Source organism: Podarcis pityusensis (assembly GCF_964106645.2).
Source record: "Podarcis pityusensis genome assembly, chromosome: Z".
Taxonomy (NCBI): domain Eukaryota; kingdom Metazoa; phylum Chordata; class Lepidosauria; order Squamata; family Lacertidae; genus Podarcis; species Podarcis pityusensis.
Genome location: NC_138044.1, coordinates 21,334,487 through 21,355,980, shown reverse-complemented (window position 1 = coordinate 21,355,980; position 21,494 = coordinate 21,334,487). Strand labels below are relative to the sequence as shown.

The 21,494-nt window shown below is 44.0% G+C and overlaps 1 protein-coding gene across 3 annotated transcripts in view; it reads right to left on the bottom strand.

The window, feature by feature from the left end:
* The window catches only part of AMOT (angiomotin), a 70,025-nt gene that overhangs the window by 36,112 nt on the left and 12,419 nt on the right, over positions 1-21,494 (bottom strand). For all 3 annotated transcript variants that reach the window (XM_080989780.1, XM_080989779.1, XM_080989778.1), the window contains 2 exons: positions 7,220-7,397; positions 1,414-2,307 (listed from right to left, as the gene is read on the bottom strand). In XM_080989780.1, the coding sequence (XP_080845906.1) occupies positions 1,414-2,249 (836 nt within the window). In that variant the 5' untranslated portion in view covers positions 2,250-2,307; positions 7,220-7,397. The remainder of the gene's footprint in view (positions 1-1,413; positions 2,308-7,219; positions 7,398-21,494) is intronic.

Genomic DNA, 21,494 nt, shown 5'->3' with positions numbered 1-21,494 from the left:
TTTGAAAGCCACAGATGTCCACAGCAGGAGCCATAGCTAACTGAGGAGTACAGCGTCTGCTCTGCATGAAGAAGGTGCCAATTCAATTCTCAATGGGATCCCTAGGTATCTTATGCCCAACACCCAGGAGAACCGCTGCCACTCAGTGTAGACCATACTGAGATAGACAGAGCAACAGCTCTGACTATCACAGCTTTCTACAGTCTATTATTTTAGTTATCTGCTTAACTTACAAATATAACTGCTCTTTGGTTATCAAATTCCAGGATGGTTTACAAAGAAAAACCCACTGAAACAGTAGTAAGCAAAAATCACAAATACTGTACAACATTCTCATAGTAACCTCCCTGCAACAATGCCAAACAGAAAACATGTCACTCAAGAGGCTAGTAAAAAGATGAGCAAGTGTTTGTTTATATATATCAGTCTCTAACAAACTCTAAAACATACTCCAGCAGGGAGCTGGAGTAACAAATGTGCTACACCAGCAAAATATCTTTCTCTGGTTGCCACAAGATCTACACTGGTAGTCAATAGGAGCAACCAAGAAGGAATGATGCACAGATCTAAGTGAATGGGAAGCTTGACTGAGCTGACTGCTGCTAGCCTGAGTGATGACCCAGTAACTGCTATGTAAAACCACCAGCGGGAGAATTACCACTCTAGTAACCTCTATCCTGGAAGGGTCAGGCCTCTCACATCCCTTTCTGCCTACAGCACTTTTCAGTGACAGGTGCAGCTATCAGGAAGTCCTCTTGTTCCTCCAGCTGTTTTTAAGGAAAGCCAGTTTCACGTTAGGACGGCTACTGGCCACCATGATGGCCATGTTTTGCCTCCAGTGTCAGAGACAGAAATGGTGCTGAATACTAGTTCCTGGAAACCACAGTAAGGAAAAGGGCTCTTGAGCATCTGGTTGGCCACTATGAGAACAGAATGCTGGACTAGATGGGCCATTGGCCTGCATCCTGCAGGCTCCTTATTTTCTCTTGATTCCCATTAGCGAAGTACAAAACCAAGACATCACCTGAAAATACCACAAGTTCCCAAGGATGGTTTGTGCAGACAGGTAAGGAAAAAGCTGAGAAGAAATTCTCAAAAGTGCCAGCAAAATACAGTAAGCCCACAACTTATGTGCATTTAACTTGTGTGCAATCAGCAGTTATGTGTGTTGCAAGAAAAATTAAAAGGGGGTTGACAGGGTGCAGGGTTCCGGGAAAAATGACTTTGGCAATCTGGCGTGCCACTGAACCCAATGTGTCTTGACTATAAGCGATTTTAGCTTTGGGCGTTGTCCTTGGAACATAAGCCCTGTGTATGTTGCGGGCTTACTGTAGCTCGTTCTGGGCCCTTTGAGGACCTTGGGCTGATTTGCTCCCTTTCTTTGGTTTCGTGCATGAAAGGCAGGCTGCTTACCTGAAAGATCCATATTCAGGAGGATGCTGGTACCTCATCAGTGGCCCGTCAGCTCGGCCTTGCTGACCTAGGCGGTGGTCGCTGTAGAAATGCCCGGGGTCCATCTGCTTACAGCTCATCGGAGGGGTGGGCATGTTTTTGTAGGGGTACTCGGGAGGAGGCCCCCTGTGCTCCATCCCTTTCATATTTGGCTGGGGCGGGGCTGTCACAGAGTTCTTGTAGAAGTCGTTGGTCTGCTGGGAAGAGAGCGGGGAGAGCGGGGCGCTTGTGACGGGCGCGTGGGCCTTCACACCACTGGTGGCCAGAGACAGCTGCATCAGCCTCTCGCTCAGGGAGCGGACGTGCCCTTGCTTTAGGTCCTTGAGTCCTTCGTCCTGGTGGACCTTCCCAGGGCTCACACGCTGGACTGTCGGGCGCCCCTCAGTCCTCATCTTCTGGTTGGAGACCCCCGTCACATAAAATGCCGCCCCAACGCTGGCGTGCTGTTGGCCCCTGAAGTACTGGGACTGGACTTTCGCTTCCTCATAGGTTGGGAGGTCTTCACTGTTCTGGAGCCTTGGGGAGAGCTGCTTCTCCATGACACTGTTGTCCATTTGTATTTCCTGGCCCTGGGGCTCCTGGCGGGCAACATGGGCTCCGGCCTGGTGGTCCTGAGGGCTCAGCCCTTCGCTTGGAGCCCCTGGGCTCCCGTTGCTGGCGAAAGTGGGTGCGTTGCCCGTAGCTTGGTGGTGCAAAGCGAGGAGGTTGCGGCTGTCGTTTGGGTTCCCATATCGCAGCTGCTCCTGCAGCAGGCGCTGTAAAACTGTCGTGGCCGTTTGCTCGTCTGAATTCCTCATCTCAACTGCGAGGCCTCGGGGGTGGAATGCGAAAGGGGGCGCGCAGGCTGCCCGTGACCTGGAAAGGAGGGAAAGAAAAGAGGGGATTGTTGGCCTACATGTTGAGTGAGAAAGGTGGAAGTTCGGAGGGAGAAGGCAGAAAACCCCATACCTTTCCTTATTCAGCAAGTGGGGCTTAACAAAAAGATTGCCATTAGCACCTTGGGACCAGTTTGTCTATGAGACTGCCTTACCCTGACTGCTTCAATCTGTGGCATTAGCACTATTACGGGCGCTGCCTGTTCAGGATTTGCAAGAAATCAATCTTTTAGTGTTGCTGGACCTATAGTCTGGAACTCCCTGCTTATTGACATCAGGCAAGGCACCTTCAATGCACTCTTTCCAGTGCCTGCTAAAAACATTTTTGTTTAGACCTACCTGCGCAGACATGTAGAATGCTGACACACGCTTTAATCTGTTTTTCATTTATTGCTGCTTTAATCTTTTATATGTTTATAAGAGGGGTTTTTTTTTACTGTTTTTAGTGATAATTTTATTGCTTTCTTCCCTTTGTAAACCACGTTTGAAGGGTTGTTGTGGGGTTTTTTTTAAAATAATCAAGCCATGTCTAAATTTTGTGAAATAATAAATAAATTCAGACAAAGGGATTTATCTGAGAAGGTGGTCTGAAATAAGAGCCACAAGGAGCGTCAAGAGACTAGCCATAGGTTTGATTGCTAAAATACAGACAGCGTCTATACTGTCAAGTTCACACCATCATGTTGAACCATGGTTGAAACCTCATTTTCAGACATGGCTAAAAAATTCCCACTTTGCTCTCTCTCCCCTCCCTCCCCCCGCCCACTGCCACAACTCCTGCTATGTTGCCAGGAAAAGGGACAGAGTTCATGGCTGTGCGGTTTCTTTTGGAAAAAGCAAACTTCCAAGCAGTAAGCTCCTTATTTGCTCCTTGTTTGGAGAAAAACAAACCAAAAGCCCAAGTTTGGACATCGCAACAAGCTAGTCCACTGGTTCCCTAACAGTTTTGGCCCATCAGCCCCTTGGTTCCAATAAGCTGGTGCCCATTCCCCACCAACCTTACCTTATAAAGAATGTTATTTAGAATAGCAGTTTTCATGATCCACTAAGGAATATAATAAGATAATAAAATTTGGAACAGTATCAGTTACTTGCACATTTATTCAAAATCCAACAAAAACTGTTCCGTTGAATTGATCCAACCAGACCAGGGGTAGGCAACCTAAGGCCTGGGGGCCAGATGCGGCCCAATCGCCTTCTCAATCCGGCCCATGGATGGTCCGGGAATCAGCGTGTTTTTACATGAGTAGAATGTGTCCTTTTATTTAAAATGCTTCTCTGGGTTATTTGTGGAACCTGCCTGGTGTTTTTACATGAGTAGAATGTGTGCTTTTATTTAAAATGCTTCTCTGGGTTATTTGTGGGGCATAGGAATTTATTTATTTATTTATTTATTCAAAATATAGTCCGGCCCACCACAAGGTCTGAGGGACGGTGGACTGGCCCACGACTGAAAAAGGTTGCTGACCCCTGAACCAAACTGATGAACTTGATCCAGTGACAGCAGCTTTTCAAAGTCTGAGCGTCATTTACACCCTCAGCGCCTCCTGCTGTCCCCTTGCCTCTTAGAACCCCCTTACATAATCCCACCTCTACCAGGTAGTGCTACTGCCCCTTTGGGAACCACTGAACTAGACTCTGACTTGTTTCCTGGCAGCAGCAGGAGTAGAGAAGGAGCACAGAAATGATTGTTAAATGTAAACAAGGTGGAGAGCTTAACACTTTGTTTTGCACTGGGTAACCCATGAGGAACCAGAGTGAAAACGGATTCTAAGCTCTCCGCCTTGCTTGCTGGGCAAGACTTAATTTGTACACAGGCTCTGGGAGAACAGGGAATTCTCTCTTTCTAACCCTTATTCACTAGTTGTGGGGCAGTTCCAAAGGCTTGCCTATATGCAATTTCTGGGATCGTATGCTAGGAACAATTAGAAATGTCATCAATCAATCAATACCAAAAAAATGTTATACGGTTGTATAAAACAATACAAATAAACCAATCTAATTTAACAGCTTAAAACTAAGCAGGAGAGGGAATAATGCCTAACACAGTAAAAATATTTTTTTTAAAGTAATTTACCAATCATCCACACTCTCCAGAGGATGCAATTATTTCTAAGAGTTTGTATCCAAGATTAAATCTTCAAAGATCCAGAGGTCATGGCCACTAAAAAGTCCCAAGTTTCTAGCTGTTTTCTGCAACTCAGGAGCACCCCCTTGCAACCAAGTTGAGATTTCCTGCTGCGAGATTTGGGACTCTCCTCTGGTTGGGTAGAAGAGCCGAAGACAGCCTTTCAGCCCACTCTCCAGAAAGCCTTTTGATGTGCTGAAGAGGAAAACTTTCAATTGTTGTACGATTTGCATAAGCAAGCAAACAAACTGCTTGCACGCAGTAAAATGGACTACTTCTCTCTTGGGCCAGGAGCAGGAGGTGAGATTTGGCTGATTTTCACCCCTTAAATCACTAACTTTGCAGGTAGCAACTGATGGTATCTTCTGGGGAATTTCAGATAGTCTCTCAGTGTGAGACCCATTGAGGTTTGCAAGTTTTACTTGTGGACCTCTTGCTGTGCTGGCTGGTTATTTGAGGGGTTTCTAACTGGTTCTGGTTTTGCTTCTCAAAACGGCTCTAGCAGCAAAGCAGTGCCTCTCTTCTCTTGCTTTGGCTTTCATTTCTTCTAATAATAATATTTTTGCTGGCTTCCCTGCAGAATAACGGTTTTCCCCCTTTATTTGGGTTCTGCTGCATCTCTCTTTTTTCCCCTAGGAATGCAGGGCTGGGGAGAGCAGACTGAGAATTATGACAAAAAAGGTAGATTTTCTTTGGGTTTCCTTTCCTGATCCAATAGTCACCTTTGACTGGACTTAACTGTCCAGGAGTCATTTACCTTTACCCTTTCTGTGTACCTACCCATTCTGAAGTTTTATTTTGTGTATCTGATGGTGTGTTTGGTATGGAGCAGGGAGTGAAAGTAGGGTAAATATTCTTATATCTTGAAATAGATAAGAAAACCATTCTGGTTTAATTCATCGTTCCGGTCCTATCCATCTGTGATAGTGAGTTAAATTTACTGGATGCATGTTGTCTGCTTTTTGAACCTAGGTTTGCAGCATGAGACACAGCATCTTTCTAGTCCTTTCTGGAGATCACAGAATCATAGAGTTGGAAGGGACCCTGAGGATCATCCATAGCTGTCAACGTATCCACTTTTTAAAGGGAAATTCCCTTATTCCGAATAGGATTTCCCTTAAAAAAAGGGGGAAGTTGACAGCTATGGAATCATCTAGTCCAGCAAAGTTTGCTGATGACACTAAGTTGTACAGGGTTGTTGTTGTTGCTGAACTAAAAGAGGCTATGAGGTGACCAAAAGGATCTCTCCAAACGGGGTGAATGAGAATTAAAATCACAAAACTGGTTCAATGTTAACAAGTGTAAAGTGATGCCTGCTGATTCTAACATTACATATGTTACTGAGGTCTGAGCTGGTGGTGACTGACCAAGAATGACATCTTATGGTCATAGTGGATGGATCAATTAAGATGTTGATCCAGTTGTGGCAGCGGTAAAAAAAAAGGGGGGGGGGAATTAAAGTTTAGGGATCATTTTGAAAAGGATTGAAAACGGAACTGGCAATATCATAACCGCTTTATACAAGTCTATGGAGCAACTGCTCTAGAAATACTGTTTCTAATTCTGGTCACCACATCTCTTAAAGGATATCATAATGCTGGAAAAATTTAGAAAAGGGCATAAAACCTCAATCCTGTTGTCGTTACTCTTGAATATCACATTTCCAGAAGGCATGGATTGAAATATTCATCTTCTCTCCCCTCCCCTCCCAAGGCATACAAAGGAGAAATTTATAAGATGGTAGCTGAATGGGAATGAGATGCAAAAAATACGGCCAGTGATAATTACAGCTTAATTGTATGTTCAATAAGCGGTGAGATCAAACATGGGAGAAGTGGGGGTTTTGGGGCTGGGGAGAACGATACAGCTCCTCACCAAGGGTGCAAACAACCCTCAACATGCCTCTGTCACTGAGTTCAACTGCGACTTAGCTGTCCAAAACCATGTGTAGGTTTATCACATTATCCAGCTTCTCCAGCAAAGTATCCTTGGATCTTTCATATATACAGGGATAATTGAGAGACCTCATGGATTGACCTCCATAGAAATTTTATCAAACAGGACCGTGCCCATCACAAGAAAGCCAAAACACTGCTGGGATATTTTAGGAAAGATTTCAAAACAATATTGTGAAAAATGAATAGGCTGAATGTGTGACTCTGCTCCTGAAAATATTTTAAGAACCAACTCCTGGATCTGTTGCTAGGGGGAGTATTAGAAAACAAATTGCAGTCCATTTAGCAAATAAATTAGTATTACACACTACTGTAATGATAATAGTGCTACCTTCTTATAATCGGTTTATGGATTTAGCACAAGTAATACATAAAATATCATTGTCATATCAAGTAGTGTTTCTTACTAATCTAGAACAATATGTTACACCCACACCAGTATTTATAAATATTAATTATTCAAATGACTTGTGGTCGGCACCTAAGGCTGAATCCCATTTATGTTTGTCCAATTAACAATTGCTATGAAAAATGTGATATTAAAAATGTGTCACTGCAATAAAGCTTTGCGATACATAAAAAAGAATGCCAAGACACTGCATTTTAAAAGCTCACTCTGAAACCCGGTAAGGGAGGGCAGTGAAGAGCTCCTGGCTCACCCCTGCTCCTTCTGCCTGCGGTCAAACCTATCTTACCGCGGTTGGCAAACTAAGATACAAGCATTTTCCAACAGAAATTTATACAGCCACATGAAAGCTGCCCACAGTTATCTTCTTGCTTGGAAAAGATTGTGGAGGCCTTTGATGTACCTTAGAAAACAAACTTAAATTGGCGACTCCAGCCTTGGCTCTTGCAGCATGAAGTGGGAGTTCTGGTATGAGAGATGACGATAGTCCCTCTTTTCTTCCTTAGTCAAGAGTGGCAGCGTATTTTTGGGTCCCTTGAAATTTGGGTTAGCTTGGCAATTCCTTGACACTTTAGAAAATTCTGAAAAACAAGAAATGGTGGAAACTGATTAAATAAGGCAGTATTAGAAAACAGCTACTAACTTAACTCTGGAGGCATGGTGAGATAGGCTATGCAACACAGCCCTTATAGAGAAATGAATGAAGCATCTTAGCGTGCTCAGGAACACAAAGGCCAACGGTGATTTTGAAACTGTATGGCCCCTGGCCCATGTATATTCAATGTGCTGGAAAGGGCAGTGCTGCCCCCCCACCCACAGCTGCCCACAGCTTCCTCTGGGCAAATCTGTTAAGACAGAGAGTAGAACTGTAGAGTTGCAAGGGACCCTGAGGATCATCTAGTCCAACCCCCTGCAATGCAGGTATATGTAGCTGTCCCATAGGGGATCAAATATGAAACCTTGGCATTATCATCACCCTAGACAACGGAGACATTTAACTGATGTGATCCACTCTAAACTATTTAAAAATTTAATGTTTGGCTGCATTTCTTACATGGTATACGCATGGAATGTTTATTGGGGGTTAGGGATAACATGTTTATGTTTGTTACGTGTCCTTTTAGAAACTGAAAAATAAAGTTAAGAATTGTTGGGATTTTTTTTAAGGAAACATTCCTACTTTCATCTGCGGCATTTGATAACTCTGCATCCAGTTTTGACATGCTTGATTAAAATGATGCATTAAAAAGATATTACTTTAAGCAAAAGGAAGTGCAGTAAACAGCACCTATTTCTAGGTAAAGAAGCACATTTTCTTCTTAAGTTCCAACCCTAAGCGAAATAAAACTGAGCAGATCAGAATCAGTTAAAATTACAATCTAAGTAAGTTGAATGCTGCCAATGTCAGTGCTGACACAAATACAAACGCTTCAGGTTGCGTTTCTTCATGTTACGGACCGCCGAAACCTGGAACTACCGGAATGGGTTACTTCCAGGTTTCGGTGGTCACGCATGCGCAAAAGAGCTAAACCGCGCTTTGCGCATGCGCAGAAGTGCCAAATTGCAACCCGCGCGTGCACAGACACGAGTTGCGAACACTGCGGGTTGCGAACGTGCATCCCGCATGGATCACGTTTGCAACCTGAGTGTCCACTTTAAGGCACAAGAGCCTTTCCAGACCCCCCCCCCCAGTGGCCCATAGCACCCCAGACGATAAAAGAGCTGACTTCAACGCTAGAGAGGCACGTTATCTGTAGGGCAAGGGGGCTGGTCTCCTAATGATAACTACATTAGCCTCTCTCCATTGCACTTAAATTATTAGCAGTCCAGCAGAAAGAACAGAGTCTCACCAGTGACTCGGGTCCTGCTAGAGAGGATCCCACAAGGCATCTTGTTGGCCATGTGAGAAGATGATGCAGGACTAGATGGGCCACAGGGTATTCAGCAGGGGCTCTTCTCACATAATTACGGAAGCCACCAGAGAGTGCTCTTATCCTCAGATCCTGATTGTGGACTTCTCATTGGGGCATTTGGTTGGCCACTGTGAGAAAAGGTCGCTGGGCTAGATGGGCTATTGGTCTGATCCCACAGGCTCTCCCTCTGTTCTTATGTATTTGTCACTTGCAACCAAAAATAAAAGCTATGGGAACAGGCAGCCGAGCCTTGTGCGACAGAGGTTGTTTTGGCTGGCAGGAGTGTGTGCATGTGTGTATGCAAGCATGTGATAACAGCAGCTGTTTCTGCAACGTGAAAGGATTTTGGAGCATGTTGTTTGTATGCATTTGGTCTTTGGAGGAAGAGCTGGTATTCGTGTGGGGGGTGAGTAGAGGAGATGTGCTTTAATTCACCAATCCTCCTAACACCCTACTCTTCTGCCAAAATTGATCAAGGATTTATTACAAAACTCTCTCTCTCTCTGTGTAATTTGGTTCCATAACGCATTTGAGTTGGACACCCCTTCTCTACATTCTAGCAAATTGTGAGGAACAAAATCAGTAACTAAAGGACATAGGTTGAATGACAATATGCCATTGTTTTATTTCTTATTCAAATATTGAGGGAGACAGACACTCAGCACCACCAGTATATGCAAATACCTCATTTAAGACTTTACAGAAACTGTTCTGAATAATGATGGAACTCTGAACTATAGATATGTTATAAAGCAAGATGAGTTGGCAGAGGAACTGAGGGAGGGTGCCAAATAGCATCTTGGAATGCTTTTTAAAAGCAGATATAAAAAGTAGATATTGCAATAACAATTATTATTTCACCCAAGTTCAAGTCTTTATTTGTGATTAAACACACAGAGAATCTCTACTGAACCACTGATTGTATGGATTCTGTGGCTAAACCCAAGAAGATAATCAAATTTAAATTGGTTAAATAAGAAGCGACATGACAGAAGTTTATGAAATTATGCATGCCATGAGAAATTCGGTAACGAGACAAATTCATGGAGGAGAGGGCTGTGGGTGGCTACTAGCCATGATGGCTATGCTCTGCCTCCACAGCTGGAGGCAGTAATGCTTCTGAATACCAGTTGCTGGAAACCACAGGAGGGAGAGCTCTTGCACTCAAATCTTGCTTGTGGGCTTCCCATTGGGGCATTTGGTTGGCCACTGTGAGAGAAGGATGCTGTAGATGGGACACTGCCTTGAACCCGAAGGTTCTTCTTATTTTCCTAAAACAAATCTTCTCCTGCTAGATTCAGAAGGATGTACCAGTGTTTGGCACTCTGCTGCCCCCCCCCCCAGATGTTTTGGACTGCAATTACCATCAGCCGCAGCCAGCACAACTGCCGGGAAAAGGCTTCCTAAAGACATCTGCCAACAAACATTCCAGCAAAGGTAAATCCAAGTCTTAGAACAACAGAAAAGCAGAACCTTTCTGGCATGTTTTACAAGGAGCTTACTAAAACCATTCTTACTTCAGCTGTCCATTTTTTTAAAAAAAAAATGCCCAAAGCCACTCACAACACAAACATAGTTAAAATAACAAGCAGTGAAGGGAAATACAAGGGAAACGGGGGGCGGGGGACGGATTCAGACTGAAATACAAAGACTAAAACCTTAACATAGCGGCTGGTCAAATATCTGCTGTAAAAGAAAAGTCCTCCTCTTGCAACAGAGGACCACAAGAAAGGAGGGCCAGACAGGACCCACTAGGAGAGTGGTGGCAAACCTATGACACGCATGCCAGAGAGGGCACTCAGAGCCCTCTCAGCGGGCACGCGCGCAGTTGCCCCAGCAGGGCCGAATCAGCCTTCCCTCACTCAGCACCGGGGCCGCCAGAGCTGGAGGCGGGGGTGGTTGCTGTTGTGGCAGTGGCAGCGGAGGGACCCAGCGCTGGTGGGTGGCAGGTGCCTGCTTGCTTGCTGCCCGGCCTGCCTTCATTCACTAGGAAAATTAAGTGTGGCACTCAAAATGGAAGTTATACTCAGAACAGAGCATGTTTGGCTTCTGAAAAACATTCCAAAACCGGAACACTCATTTCTGGGTTTGAAGTGCTCAGGTTCCAAGTAGTTTGAGAACTAAGCTGTTAAAAAACTGAGGTACCACTGTATTTATTTTTCCCAATTTGAACTGTATTTATTTTTCCCCCAGTGGTGATTTTCTTGAGTCAATATGAGAGTATCCCTAAACATTTTTTTAGAAAAATAGAACTGAGTTATACCATAAAATTATATATCAATGGAAAGAAAATTTAATGAAGAATGTAATGCAATAACTTTTATGAAGGATTATTTATTAAAACAGCAGTCATAAAGAAGAAACATGAAACACACAGAAAAAAAAATGAGATATACAGGTTAAATTGCCGTGTTGGCACTTTGCGATAAATAAGTGGGTTCGGAGTTGCAGTTTGGGCACTCGGTCTCTAAAAGATTTGCCATCACTGCACTAGGAAGACAGTTCCACAGACTTGGAATGGCCACAGAGAGAGACCACATCCCAAACAGACACACTGCTCAGATGCTGGTGGGATGCAAAGGGCAGCCTTTCCAGAAAATCTTAAGGACAAGTTCATCAGGGGAAAGAGAGTTCTTGAAGCACCCTGGTCCCAAGTCATTAATGATTCAAAAGGTCATAGCCCGTATTTCAGATTTTGGCCTGAAAACAGACTGGGAATCAGTGTAGCTGTGGCAGGAAGCGAGTCACAAGCTCTCCAAAACTGGCTGTAATCAGCATTCTGGACTCCTTGAAGTTTCCAAAGGTAGCCCTACTTAAAGTACAGTATGACTGAATCTCACACAGAGGCTTGGTTCCTAGGGTTCTGTGTATACATGAAAATCGCATATACCCAAACCCTTGGAGCTGCCCCAACGCCTAGTGTGGGAGGGAGAGAGATAGTTCTCCGTATTCCCAGAGCAAGCACACTGAGCAGGACTTGCCCAGCAAGTAGTGCAAAGAGCTTAAAACCTCTTTTCACACAGGGTGAGCCCAAGCAGACCTGGTGCAAAAACGGCTTTTAAGCTGTCCACTTTGTGCAATTTCATCCAGCACGCATGTGGCTGAAACTGTGTAGGTTGAATGCGTGTTAAATGCGCAGAAGGTGCAATTGGTTGATGTGAACAAAGGCATGCGTGTTACCATGCCCATGACTGCATCCAATGATACATTCCCAGGCTGAGCACCAACTATGGTCAGAACAGGCTGTTCACCTCGGCAAGGAGACTGTTTTGAAGTGGGGAAGGCAGTTCCCCAACAGATTCTATGCAGTCACCTTCAAAGACACACACACACAGGCCAGATGGGGTACCTGAATAGAGGAATGCAGCCCTGACAAAGTAATCTGACTCCACCTTTCCAACCTTCCTCCCCCTAGCTTGCTGAGGTACCACAAATCCTAAAGTGAAGGCTCCTAAGTCTTACTGTTAATTGCTTCTGCCAAGCTGTAAGCAGCCCAAATCATTTTTTTTTTATTAGAAAGAAAGAGGGGCTTTATTTGTATTAGACAACGTGAAAGTCTATTCCTGCCTCTTCGCTGCCATATTCTCTCAGTGTCAACTGGATAATCTCATTTACTTGTTTCACATGCTGTTGTTTTAAACAGACAGACACACATTTCTCTGTTCTCCAGAGTACACTTTGGTCACCAAAAACATTCCACAGATCCTAGTTTTCAATCTTAAAAATCTATTTAAGGGGTGGTGGTAGAGGAGATTACTTCATTGGGTGGGATCAATGAATATTTACGAATAAGCCACAATGCCCAGGAATTCCTCTCTCATGCTGACTGGGATGATTAAGATGACAAAGACTGGCTCCTGATTGTGTGACCAAGTTCAAAATCAATTACCTCCAAAGTCATCACCATTTTCTGCAGGCCTAAATTCCAGCAATATTCAATCGATCGACAGCAACAGCACAATTTTACCTGCCTGCATCAGTCCAAGGTACGCCTTAGTGTAATGACCCACATGCTTAAACGCCATGCCCTCACACAGGCTTGTAGTCCCCAACCTGATCTTATCTCTCCTCCATTTTATTCACCATCCTATTCTTTCATTCTTATTTACTTATTTTTGCTCACCTGTTCATTTCACCGATACAGTGTTTTCCTTTATTTCTCCTTCCTATATTTATCGTCACCTCATTTCCTCCATTTTGAATGGGTATTTCCTGGCTGGGGCCCTCAAGAAGCAGGCCACAGCACTTTCACCTCACATCAGAGACCCTGCAGGCATCTCACCCTGCTTAGACCTGCAGTGCTGCCTCATCACCAGGGAGAGAGTGTCTGATGGTCACATCAACCAGAGCTAGGGAATGGAAACCAGAAGACATGATCCATTGCCATGGGACTGGAAGGGTATCAAGGACATTTGAGGAATGGGTTCATGTTTTTGAAGCAAAGGTGTTGTTAATGGAGCGCAGTGCCTCGGGGGTACTCTCTGGAGAGGGCTACAAACTCATCCTGCAACCGCTTCAATTATCCTAATTCCATGCAGTGCACACTTCAAATGTCAAAAAGGCCACTTGAAAAATATGGAATGAAATAAGCAAGATGTAAGTGATCACATGGGGGATGAAGTACTTGCAAATTATGCCACATACTACTTCCAGAGAGTGCTGCAAGCTACCGTATTTTTCGCTCCATAAGACACACTTGAACATAAGATGCACCTAGTTTTTAGAGGGGGAATGCAAGAAAAAAAATATTCTTTAAAGGAAGCGCTGAGCAGAGCCTGTACGCATCCCAGGCTCTGCTCAGCACTCCCTTTCACAAGCCGCGTGGAGTGGAGTTGCAGGCTTTTCCCCGAGGAGGGTGAAGGGCAGTCTGTCACTGACCGGCTGCCCTTCGCACTCCTCGGGGGAAAGCCCCCAAGAGCTCCACGCAGCTCTTTAAAGGGAGCGCAGCTCTTGTGGGCTTTTCCGGGAGGTGGGGGAAGGGACTGAGGGGCTAAGCCAGATGCTAGAACAGCAAGAGGGAGCGCTGCTCAGAGATCCCTCTTGCTGTTCTGGCTTCTGGGATAGCTGCGCAGCCTGCATTCGCTCCATAAGACGCACACACATTTCCCCTTACTTTTTAGGAGGGAAAAAGTGTGTCTTATAGAGCGAAAAATACGGTATTTGTCAGATTGTCTGCTGCAACTGAAACAGTAACAGGCACATACAAGTGCTTCTCCTCTGCTTGCAAAACTAAGAAAAGTGGGCCACAAGATTTGGTGTAACCTGCAATAACCTGCCCTGGAAAGAGCCCAGCCAAGAAATTAATAGGGAAATATTCCTAATTGGAAAGAACAAGTTCACCTCCCTTTGCGGGCTGGGCACCAGGGCAGGCCTGCCCCTATGAGTAATCCAATGTTAGCCATAATAAATAAAACTAGAGGGCTCAAAGGCTTGGGTTAGTAGACTATTATTTCACAGTGGAAGGTTCATACTATTCTCAGAAGGCTCTTATTATGTTTGAAAAATGCAAGCACAACACAAGCATCCACCTGAGTTGCAAGAGGAAGGAAACTGTGTTGACAGTCTTATGAGAAGTCTCTGAGAATCAGAAGCATTTCTCTGCCCTCAACCCAGCAGTAAACCTCTGAGTGTACACCACACTCAAAGCTATTCCTGAAAGAACCCCCCTTTAGTAAAATGGGGAAGAGTTGTGAAAGTGAATCCATTAGAAAAGGGCTGGGCAAAAAGGACAAATGCTCAGTGTCCTGTTCAGCCTGAGGCATCACTGTCATCAGGCTGTGCAGTACATAATGAAAACTTCAAAAGGTGGCTTCTGCCCAGAACTAAAAATTCCCATAAGCAAACAACAGAGATCAAAAGCAGAGGGGACAGAAATCCTAAAGGACCCAACTCAGAGCCTGTGGAACTCTTAGGGGTTTCTTCAAGTAACTAAGACCCTTGAGGTGGAGCAGAAAAAATAGGAGCATGTTGACAGGAGAGTGAAATGACCAGGAGGAAGGCATGGAATGGAAAGCTTGGCTAAGAAGAATGTTTACAAAACAACGACTTTTCAGCTTTCTGTATAACTAGAGTTAAAAGTCAATTATACTGAAGTGTACACAATTGGTCCCAATTAAGTAAATACAGTGACAAAGAAATGGGCCGCATTGACAATTATGCTGCTTTAGCTACCCCTATCCCAGTTGCCTACCAACTGTGTCTCAGGTGATCACACAGGTGTGGCACCAAGCAGGTGCATGGACAAGGGCCAGTATTACACATCCTCATTCCAGAGAGTGAGAGTCACCCTCACCACCACCTCCTGTTAATTAGAAACAAGAAGTGAGACTGCGGGAGACATACACATATTCTTAGCATGAGCTCAGCTTCCCAGCTCCTAAGGCAACGGAGTCGTACAGGCGAAAGGCATAATGGAAATTGCTCCTATGACCCGGTGATGCAAGGCAAAAGCTCATTTTCAGCAACCACTTGCCATTTTAAGAAAGGAGTTTAAGCTGTAACCACAGCCCATGTGATCTGAGCGTTTGCCAATCAATTGAAGTTCAAAACTGGAGCACCAGAACACATTCAGACCGAAATAATAATATTATAATAATAATAATTTGCTGGGCCAAATTCTCCAAAGTGAACCAAACACAGTATGATCACATGTTACATGGAGAGTTCAATTCCAAGAGTTCTGCATATACACGAAATTCATGTATACCCAAACTCTTTGAGCCACCCCTGTGGCTAGCATGTGATGGGAAGAGAGAGATTCCCCAGCACTCCTAGACCCTGTATGCTAAGTGGGCCTTGCCCAACAAGCAAAGCAGAGAGCTTAAAAGCTCTTTCCAAGCCAGAAACTCCAAGTGGACTTGAGATAGCTCAGTCTCTAGAGCATGAGACCATTCATCTCTGGGCCATGGGTTCGAGCCCCATGTTGGGCAAAAGATTCCTAGTGGTCCCAAAAGCTTTTCAGGCAACCACCCACTCAGTTCCATAAACTCGCCTCCAGTGTCCTCTGCCCTATTATTCATAATAGCAGTTCTCACTAAGCAACCCACTAAGGAATAAAATTCAAAACCGAGACAATGAATTGCACCTTAATTAAAAATGCAATTAAAACTATTTCGTTAAATTAATTCAACAAAACGGATGAACTTCTGGTAGTCATTTACACCTCCAGGGACCCCCCTGCCACACCCTTGCCTATTAGTGCCCCCGCCTTCGTAATCCCACTGCCTCCCCAGTGCATAGATGTCAACTTTCAGATTTGAAAATAAGGGATCAGCAGCCTCACCTGTCCCGGGGTCAGTCTATGGGATATCTAACAATCTGGGAAAGCAGCGGGAAACGGTGCTGGAATAAGGGAATTTCCCGCAAAAAAAGGGAAGGTTGACAGCACTGCCCACTTGGGAAACCTATATAATATTTACACACCCATTGTGAAAGTGCTAGGCAGGCCAAAAAGCCTACCCAGTACAGTTCTACTCCTATCGCAAGAGCCAGTGACCCAACACAAGCAGGAATTTAGGAGTTATAGTTCAGCTCCATTCCCTTTGCTTTGCTCCTTAGCGATCCGGGTCCTGCTCTTTCCTCTTTGTTGTTAGAAGCCCCATCCCACAAATATCCCAAGAATGCTTCAACGTCATCTTCATTTATTTGAGTGGTTTTTGCCATTCCTCTGCTTATTTAGCCCAGGCCTCTCTTTCTGCTCTGGGGTCCCAGTTAATGAAAACCACATGAGATCACAATGTGAGTTTGCCTAGTGCTCAAATCAATGTCATCTGCATTAATGGGGGGGAGCATTTTTTAGCATATCGTTTTTAACAAGGATCAAAAATGTCAAGCTGCAGTGCGCACAGAAAGATCAGATAAGCGCACAAATTTACCCACCTATACATGCCCCCTCTCCCCGGTCCCGGCCACTGTAATATACTTTTGCAGAAATGCCAGCTGAGATTATAATTGTGCTTAGCACTGAAAGCCCTTTTATTATGGCCGAAGTGCTTCGCAGTATATTATCTCACTAATACAACTGCTCTGTAAGGGAGACCAATATTATAATTATTGTAGATGACCTGCTGATAGGGTGGCCCTTTGTACATTGCCAAAAAGGGAAAAAGAGAAGAGGGTGCAGATTTACATAAAATTTGCATGTGCTAATTACAAAAAACCCCACAATTTTTGTAATAATAGCTATGATCTGAACAGCAACACACCTTAGCGCTGCTGTGAACAGGTGACCTGTGTTGCTTACTCAGCCTGATGCCCAGCTGCAAACTAGGGATCAGGCCTCCCTGATCTCTCCTTTTGGGGATCTTTAAACTGGATTCGCAGTGGATAGCCTTTCAGACACACACAAACTGTTTGTAGAGAACTGACCTCTGCAAAGTAAGACACACGGCTGCTCTATCGGGTGAGTCAGAGACAGGGCAGGAGCCTAGCCTTAACAAGGCCCCCAATGAGTGGACGGCAAAGGCAAGGTTTGAACAGGAGACACAAGTTCTCAGCCACTATTAGCACAGGGTGGCATTTAGGTTTGCCCTAATGTGGTGAATGGATTCTTTGATGGCTCTGCTGGATTTGGTCACAGAACTCTCAATTTTCAGATTTATATTTGTGACCTACTTTTTACTCAGCACTTACACCACCATGAAGTTGTTGAACTGAAGAGCAGGATACACACCCTGTCTCAAGTAATCAATTACTTTTTGCAGTGTTTCCCCATTAGCAGTGTGCGTATCCCTTGCCCAGGGTATGTGAAAGGGTTTCAAAGGGCACACAGCAGAACTTTTTAATTTTACTTTATCATAGTATAACTCTTTATTATATACTAATGAATTGATGCCACATATTGTAATTGGTCCGGTCTAGATAAAACAGTACAGTGGTACCTTGATTCTCAAATTTAGTTTGTTCCAAAACCAAGGTGCGCTTTCCCATAGAAAGTAATGCAAAACGGATTAATCCGTTCCAGACTTTTAAAAACAACCCCTAAAACAGCAATTTAACATGAATTTTATTATCTAACGAGACCACTGATCCATAAAATGAAAGCAATAATCAATGTACTGTACAGGGTGGATTTGATTTAAATCAAATCGATCTAAATCACGATTTAAATCACTAGTCAGTAAGGCTTGATTTAAATCATTTTTTGTACAGAAAGACTCATTCTTTCTGGTATAATCTTAATATTTACAACCATATGAAGGTTTCATTTTTGGAATACTAAATTTTCAGAGTAGTTTTTACAGTTATATCAACAATTACTGATTTGATATACTATTAGAAATACATAGACAGATAATTATGAAATTATGGTGAGGTTTAATAAGTTAACTATTTATATTTGGACAATATTTCTGCTGTACTTTTTTGGAAAGAGAAAAATAATCATTTCCTTACTAACCATTTAAACAATTTATTTAACTGGTTATAGTCATTGTTTGGATGAGGGCTTTTATCCATTTCCACAGTCACACAATCAATCAATCAATCAATCAGTAGCTGAACTGGGATCCACGCAGTTCCAAAAACAAATTACCGTATTTTTCGCTCTATAACACGCACCCGACCATAACACACACATAGTTTTTAGAGGAGGAAAATCCGTAGGCATGCCACCCGTAGGCATTCCCTCCATAACACGCACAGACATTTCCCCTTACTTTTTAGGAGGAAAAAAGTGAGTGTTATGGTGCAAAAAATACGGTAACTGAAAAAGCCTCAAAACAAAAAAATGCAAAATAAATAGCAAAAACAAAAGCACCAAATATAACCTCCAAATATCACCACAGAACACTGCAATTGGGAATGGAAGGCTTGAATTACAATGGGAGGGGGCACAAATTAGCAGCGCAACAGGAAATCACGGAAACGGATGGCTTGAATTACAATGGGGGGGATCCAAAATAGCAGCGCAACAGGGAGACTCAAAACGGAGCATGTTCAGCTTCCGAAAAAAGTTCGAAAACCGGAACACCTACTTCCGGTTTTTCAGCGTTTGGGTTCCAAGTTGTTCGTGAACTAAGCTGTTCGAAAACCGATGTACCACTGTATTATTAAAACTACCCCCGAATTACCTTCACCTAAGAAGAGGCATGGCAGTAAGACTAAACTCTCAAAAGGGACTGACTGAGTCAGGAAACTGCAAATGCTGTCTAGCTTCCTCCATCTGCACAATGGGAGCTGGGAGTTCCTCCTCCTGCTCCATCCCCACCTACCTCTCTCCGATAGGGCTGGGCGATATCTGGTTTTCAACATTGTGATATATCACCAGCTAAACATTGTGATACACTGATATATCACTATGTCTGAAATAAGGATGGAGCTATGTAGAGGCACTGACTGGCTTCACGGTTTTCCCTGCATCATGATTGCCAAGTCAAAAATTATGAAACTGATGTCACAATATGGACTTCATACCAGTTTGGATGATATATTGCCTGGCCCTACTCTCTTGCCATGCCCACCCCAGCACTATCAAATATTGGGAGTTGACCTGCTTGCCCTGGGATGTTTCACCAATTGACACCTCCCAGTCTCCTGAGTCTAGGAGGAGTACTAATATGGTCTGGGTGTGCACTCCTGTTCTTACCAGGATCAAGTAGTTATGCATATAGAGAGCGCCAATGTGGTGTAGCGATTCAGAGTGTTGGACTAAGACCTGGGAGATTGGGATCCCAGTCCTCTCTCAATCTTAATCTTGAGCTCACGGACCTCCAATGAAACTGAATATTGGAAGATTCAGAAAAAATAAGAGGAAGTTCTTCTTCATGCAGTGCATAGTTAAACTAGGGAACTCACTCCCACCGGAGGCAGTGATGGCCACCAACTTGGGATGGCTTTAAAAGAGGATTAGATAAATACATGGAGGAGAGGACTACTGACGGCTACCAGCCGGGATGGCTCTGCTCTGCCTCCAGAGCTGGGGGCAGCAATGCTTCTGAATGCCAGTTGCTGGACACCACAGGAGAGGAGACAGTGCTCTTGTGCTCAGGTCCTGTTTGCAGGTATCCCATGGGCATCTGGTTGGGCCCTGCGGGGACAGGATGGTAGACTAGATGGGCAACTGGCCTGATCCAGCAGGGTTCTTGATATGTTCCTACGTTCAAATCAATAGTAATTAAAATGTTGTACAGTACTTGAAATATACAGGTCATCCCAGCATGCGGATCAGGCAGGCCAAGAAGCAATTAGTTCTACCTTTTGAGTCACCATATTATATCTGGCTCCAGTTGGAAGACTTCAATGTTACAGTAGACACAAACACACCCTTCAAGCCTCACTGCAGGCCAGGGATGGGGAACATGCATCGCTCCAGATGTAGTTCAACAACATAATGGTAGTTGTAGTTAACTACCATTATCCCATAGCACTGCCCAGGAGAAAGGGGATTGGAGCCCAACCACAACTGGAGGGCCAGAGATTTCTCATGCGTACTGCTCAGGGCAATTTTCCCTTCGTGAATTTTTCTTGGAGGGTAAACTACATTTTTTTAAAGGTCAAACTCTCTATTCCCCATCACTTGAATCTAACAAGTCCTTAAGCTAGGATTAGATTGGACTGATGGCACCAGTTCTGGAGATGTGATTAGTCACATGCTAGCATAACCATGGAACAGGAGGAACTAATTTCTGTCTTAATCAGAGATCTTTGCAACTACGAAACCTAGCACTCTAGCTCAGTGGTTTCCAAAGTAGGTAGCACTGCCCCCTAGGGAGGATAACCTAGGGGGCTCTAAGAGGCAAGGGGGCTAAAGGGGGGCCATTAGAAGCATAAATGAATATCAGACTTTGAAAAGCTGGTATCGTTGGATCAAGTTCATCAGTTTTATTGAATTAATTAAACTAAACAGTTTCAACAGGATTGTGAATTAAAGTGAAATTAGTGGTTATTGTTTTGAATTTCATTTATTATCTTCCTTAGTGGGTTGTGCAAGGGGAATAATGCTTTTTATGTGTTGCGTAGTGGGTTCTGGGGATGTGTTTATGGAACCAACAGGGTGGGGGTGCAAAGAAGTTGGGGAACCACTGGACTAGTTCTTCACTTGTTTGTCCTGAGAGAAGGGAGAAAAAATAATGGGTCAAACTCAGAGCACAACCTGCCTTGTAACTCACAGGAACATGCAGTGTTTAAGTCTTTTATGGGTTGCACTGAACTGCAAAGGTGGAATAAGATCTGTTCATTACAATGCAGTTTCATTTTAGTCTTGTAAGCAAGTGTGAGATGTTAACATCAGTTCTCAAATACTTTGGATGCAACAGCCACTTTGAGGGTTGCTGTTGCTGTTTACAATCAAGTGGCATGTAAATTTTATGAAATAAAACAAATTTAGTATGTATTACGCCCATACCAATCCCTTTGCAGGGCCTACCATGCTGCTACGTAACAATATAAGGGTCATAAACACACTTGGTATTCAGACACCACACCAAGTCAAACCATAAGTTTAGCATGAGTATATGGACTCAGGGAGAGGAGACTGCAGTCACTTCATTCCTTTCTGATTGTTCTGCCACTATGCCTCACTGAGCTAAGCCATGGTTTGCCATAGCATGTTGTCTTACTTTGAACTTATGATATAGTTCTCCAAAACAAACCATGAGCTACAAACAATAGGATAAGCTTTGGTTGCACCAGGCGGGTGGCGCTGTGGTCTAAACCACTGAGCCTAGGGCTTGGCAATCAGAAGGTCGGCAGTTCAAATCCCCACCATGGGGTGAGCTCCCGTTGTTCGGTCCCTGCTCCTGCCCACCTAGAAGTTCAAAAGCACGT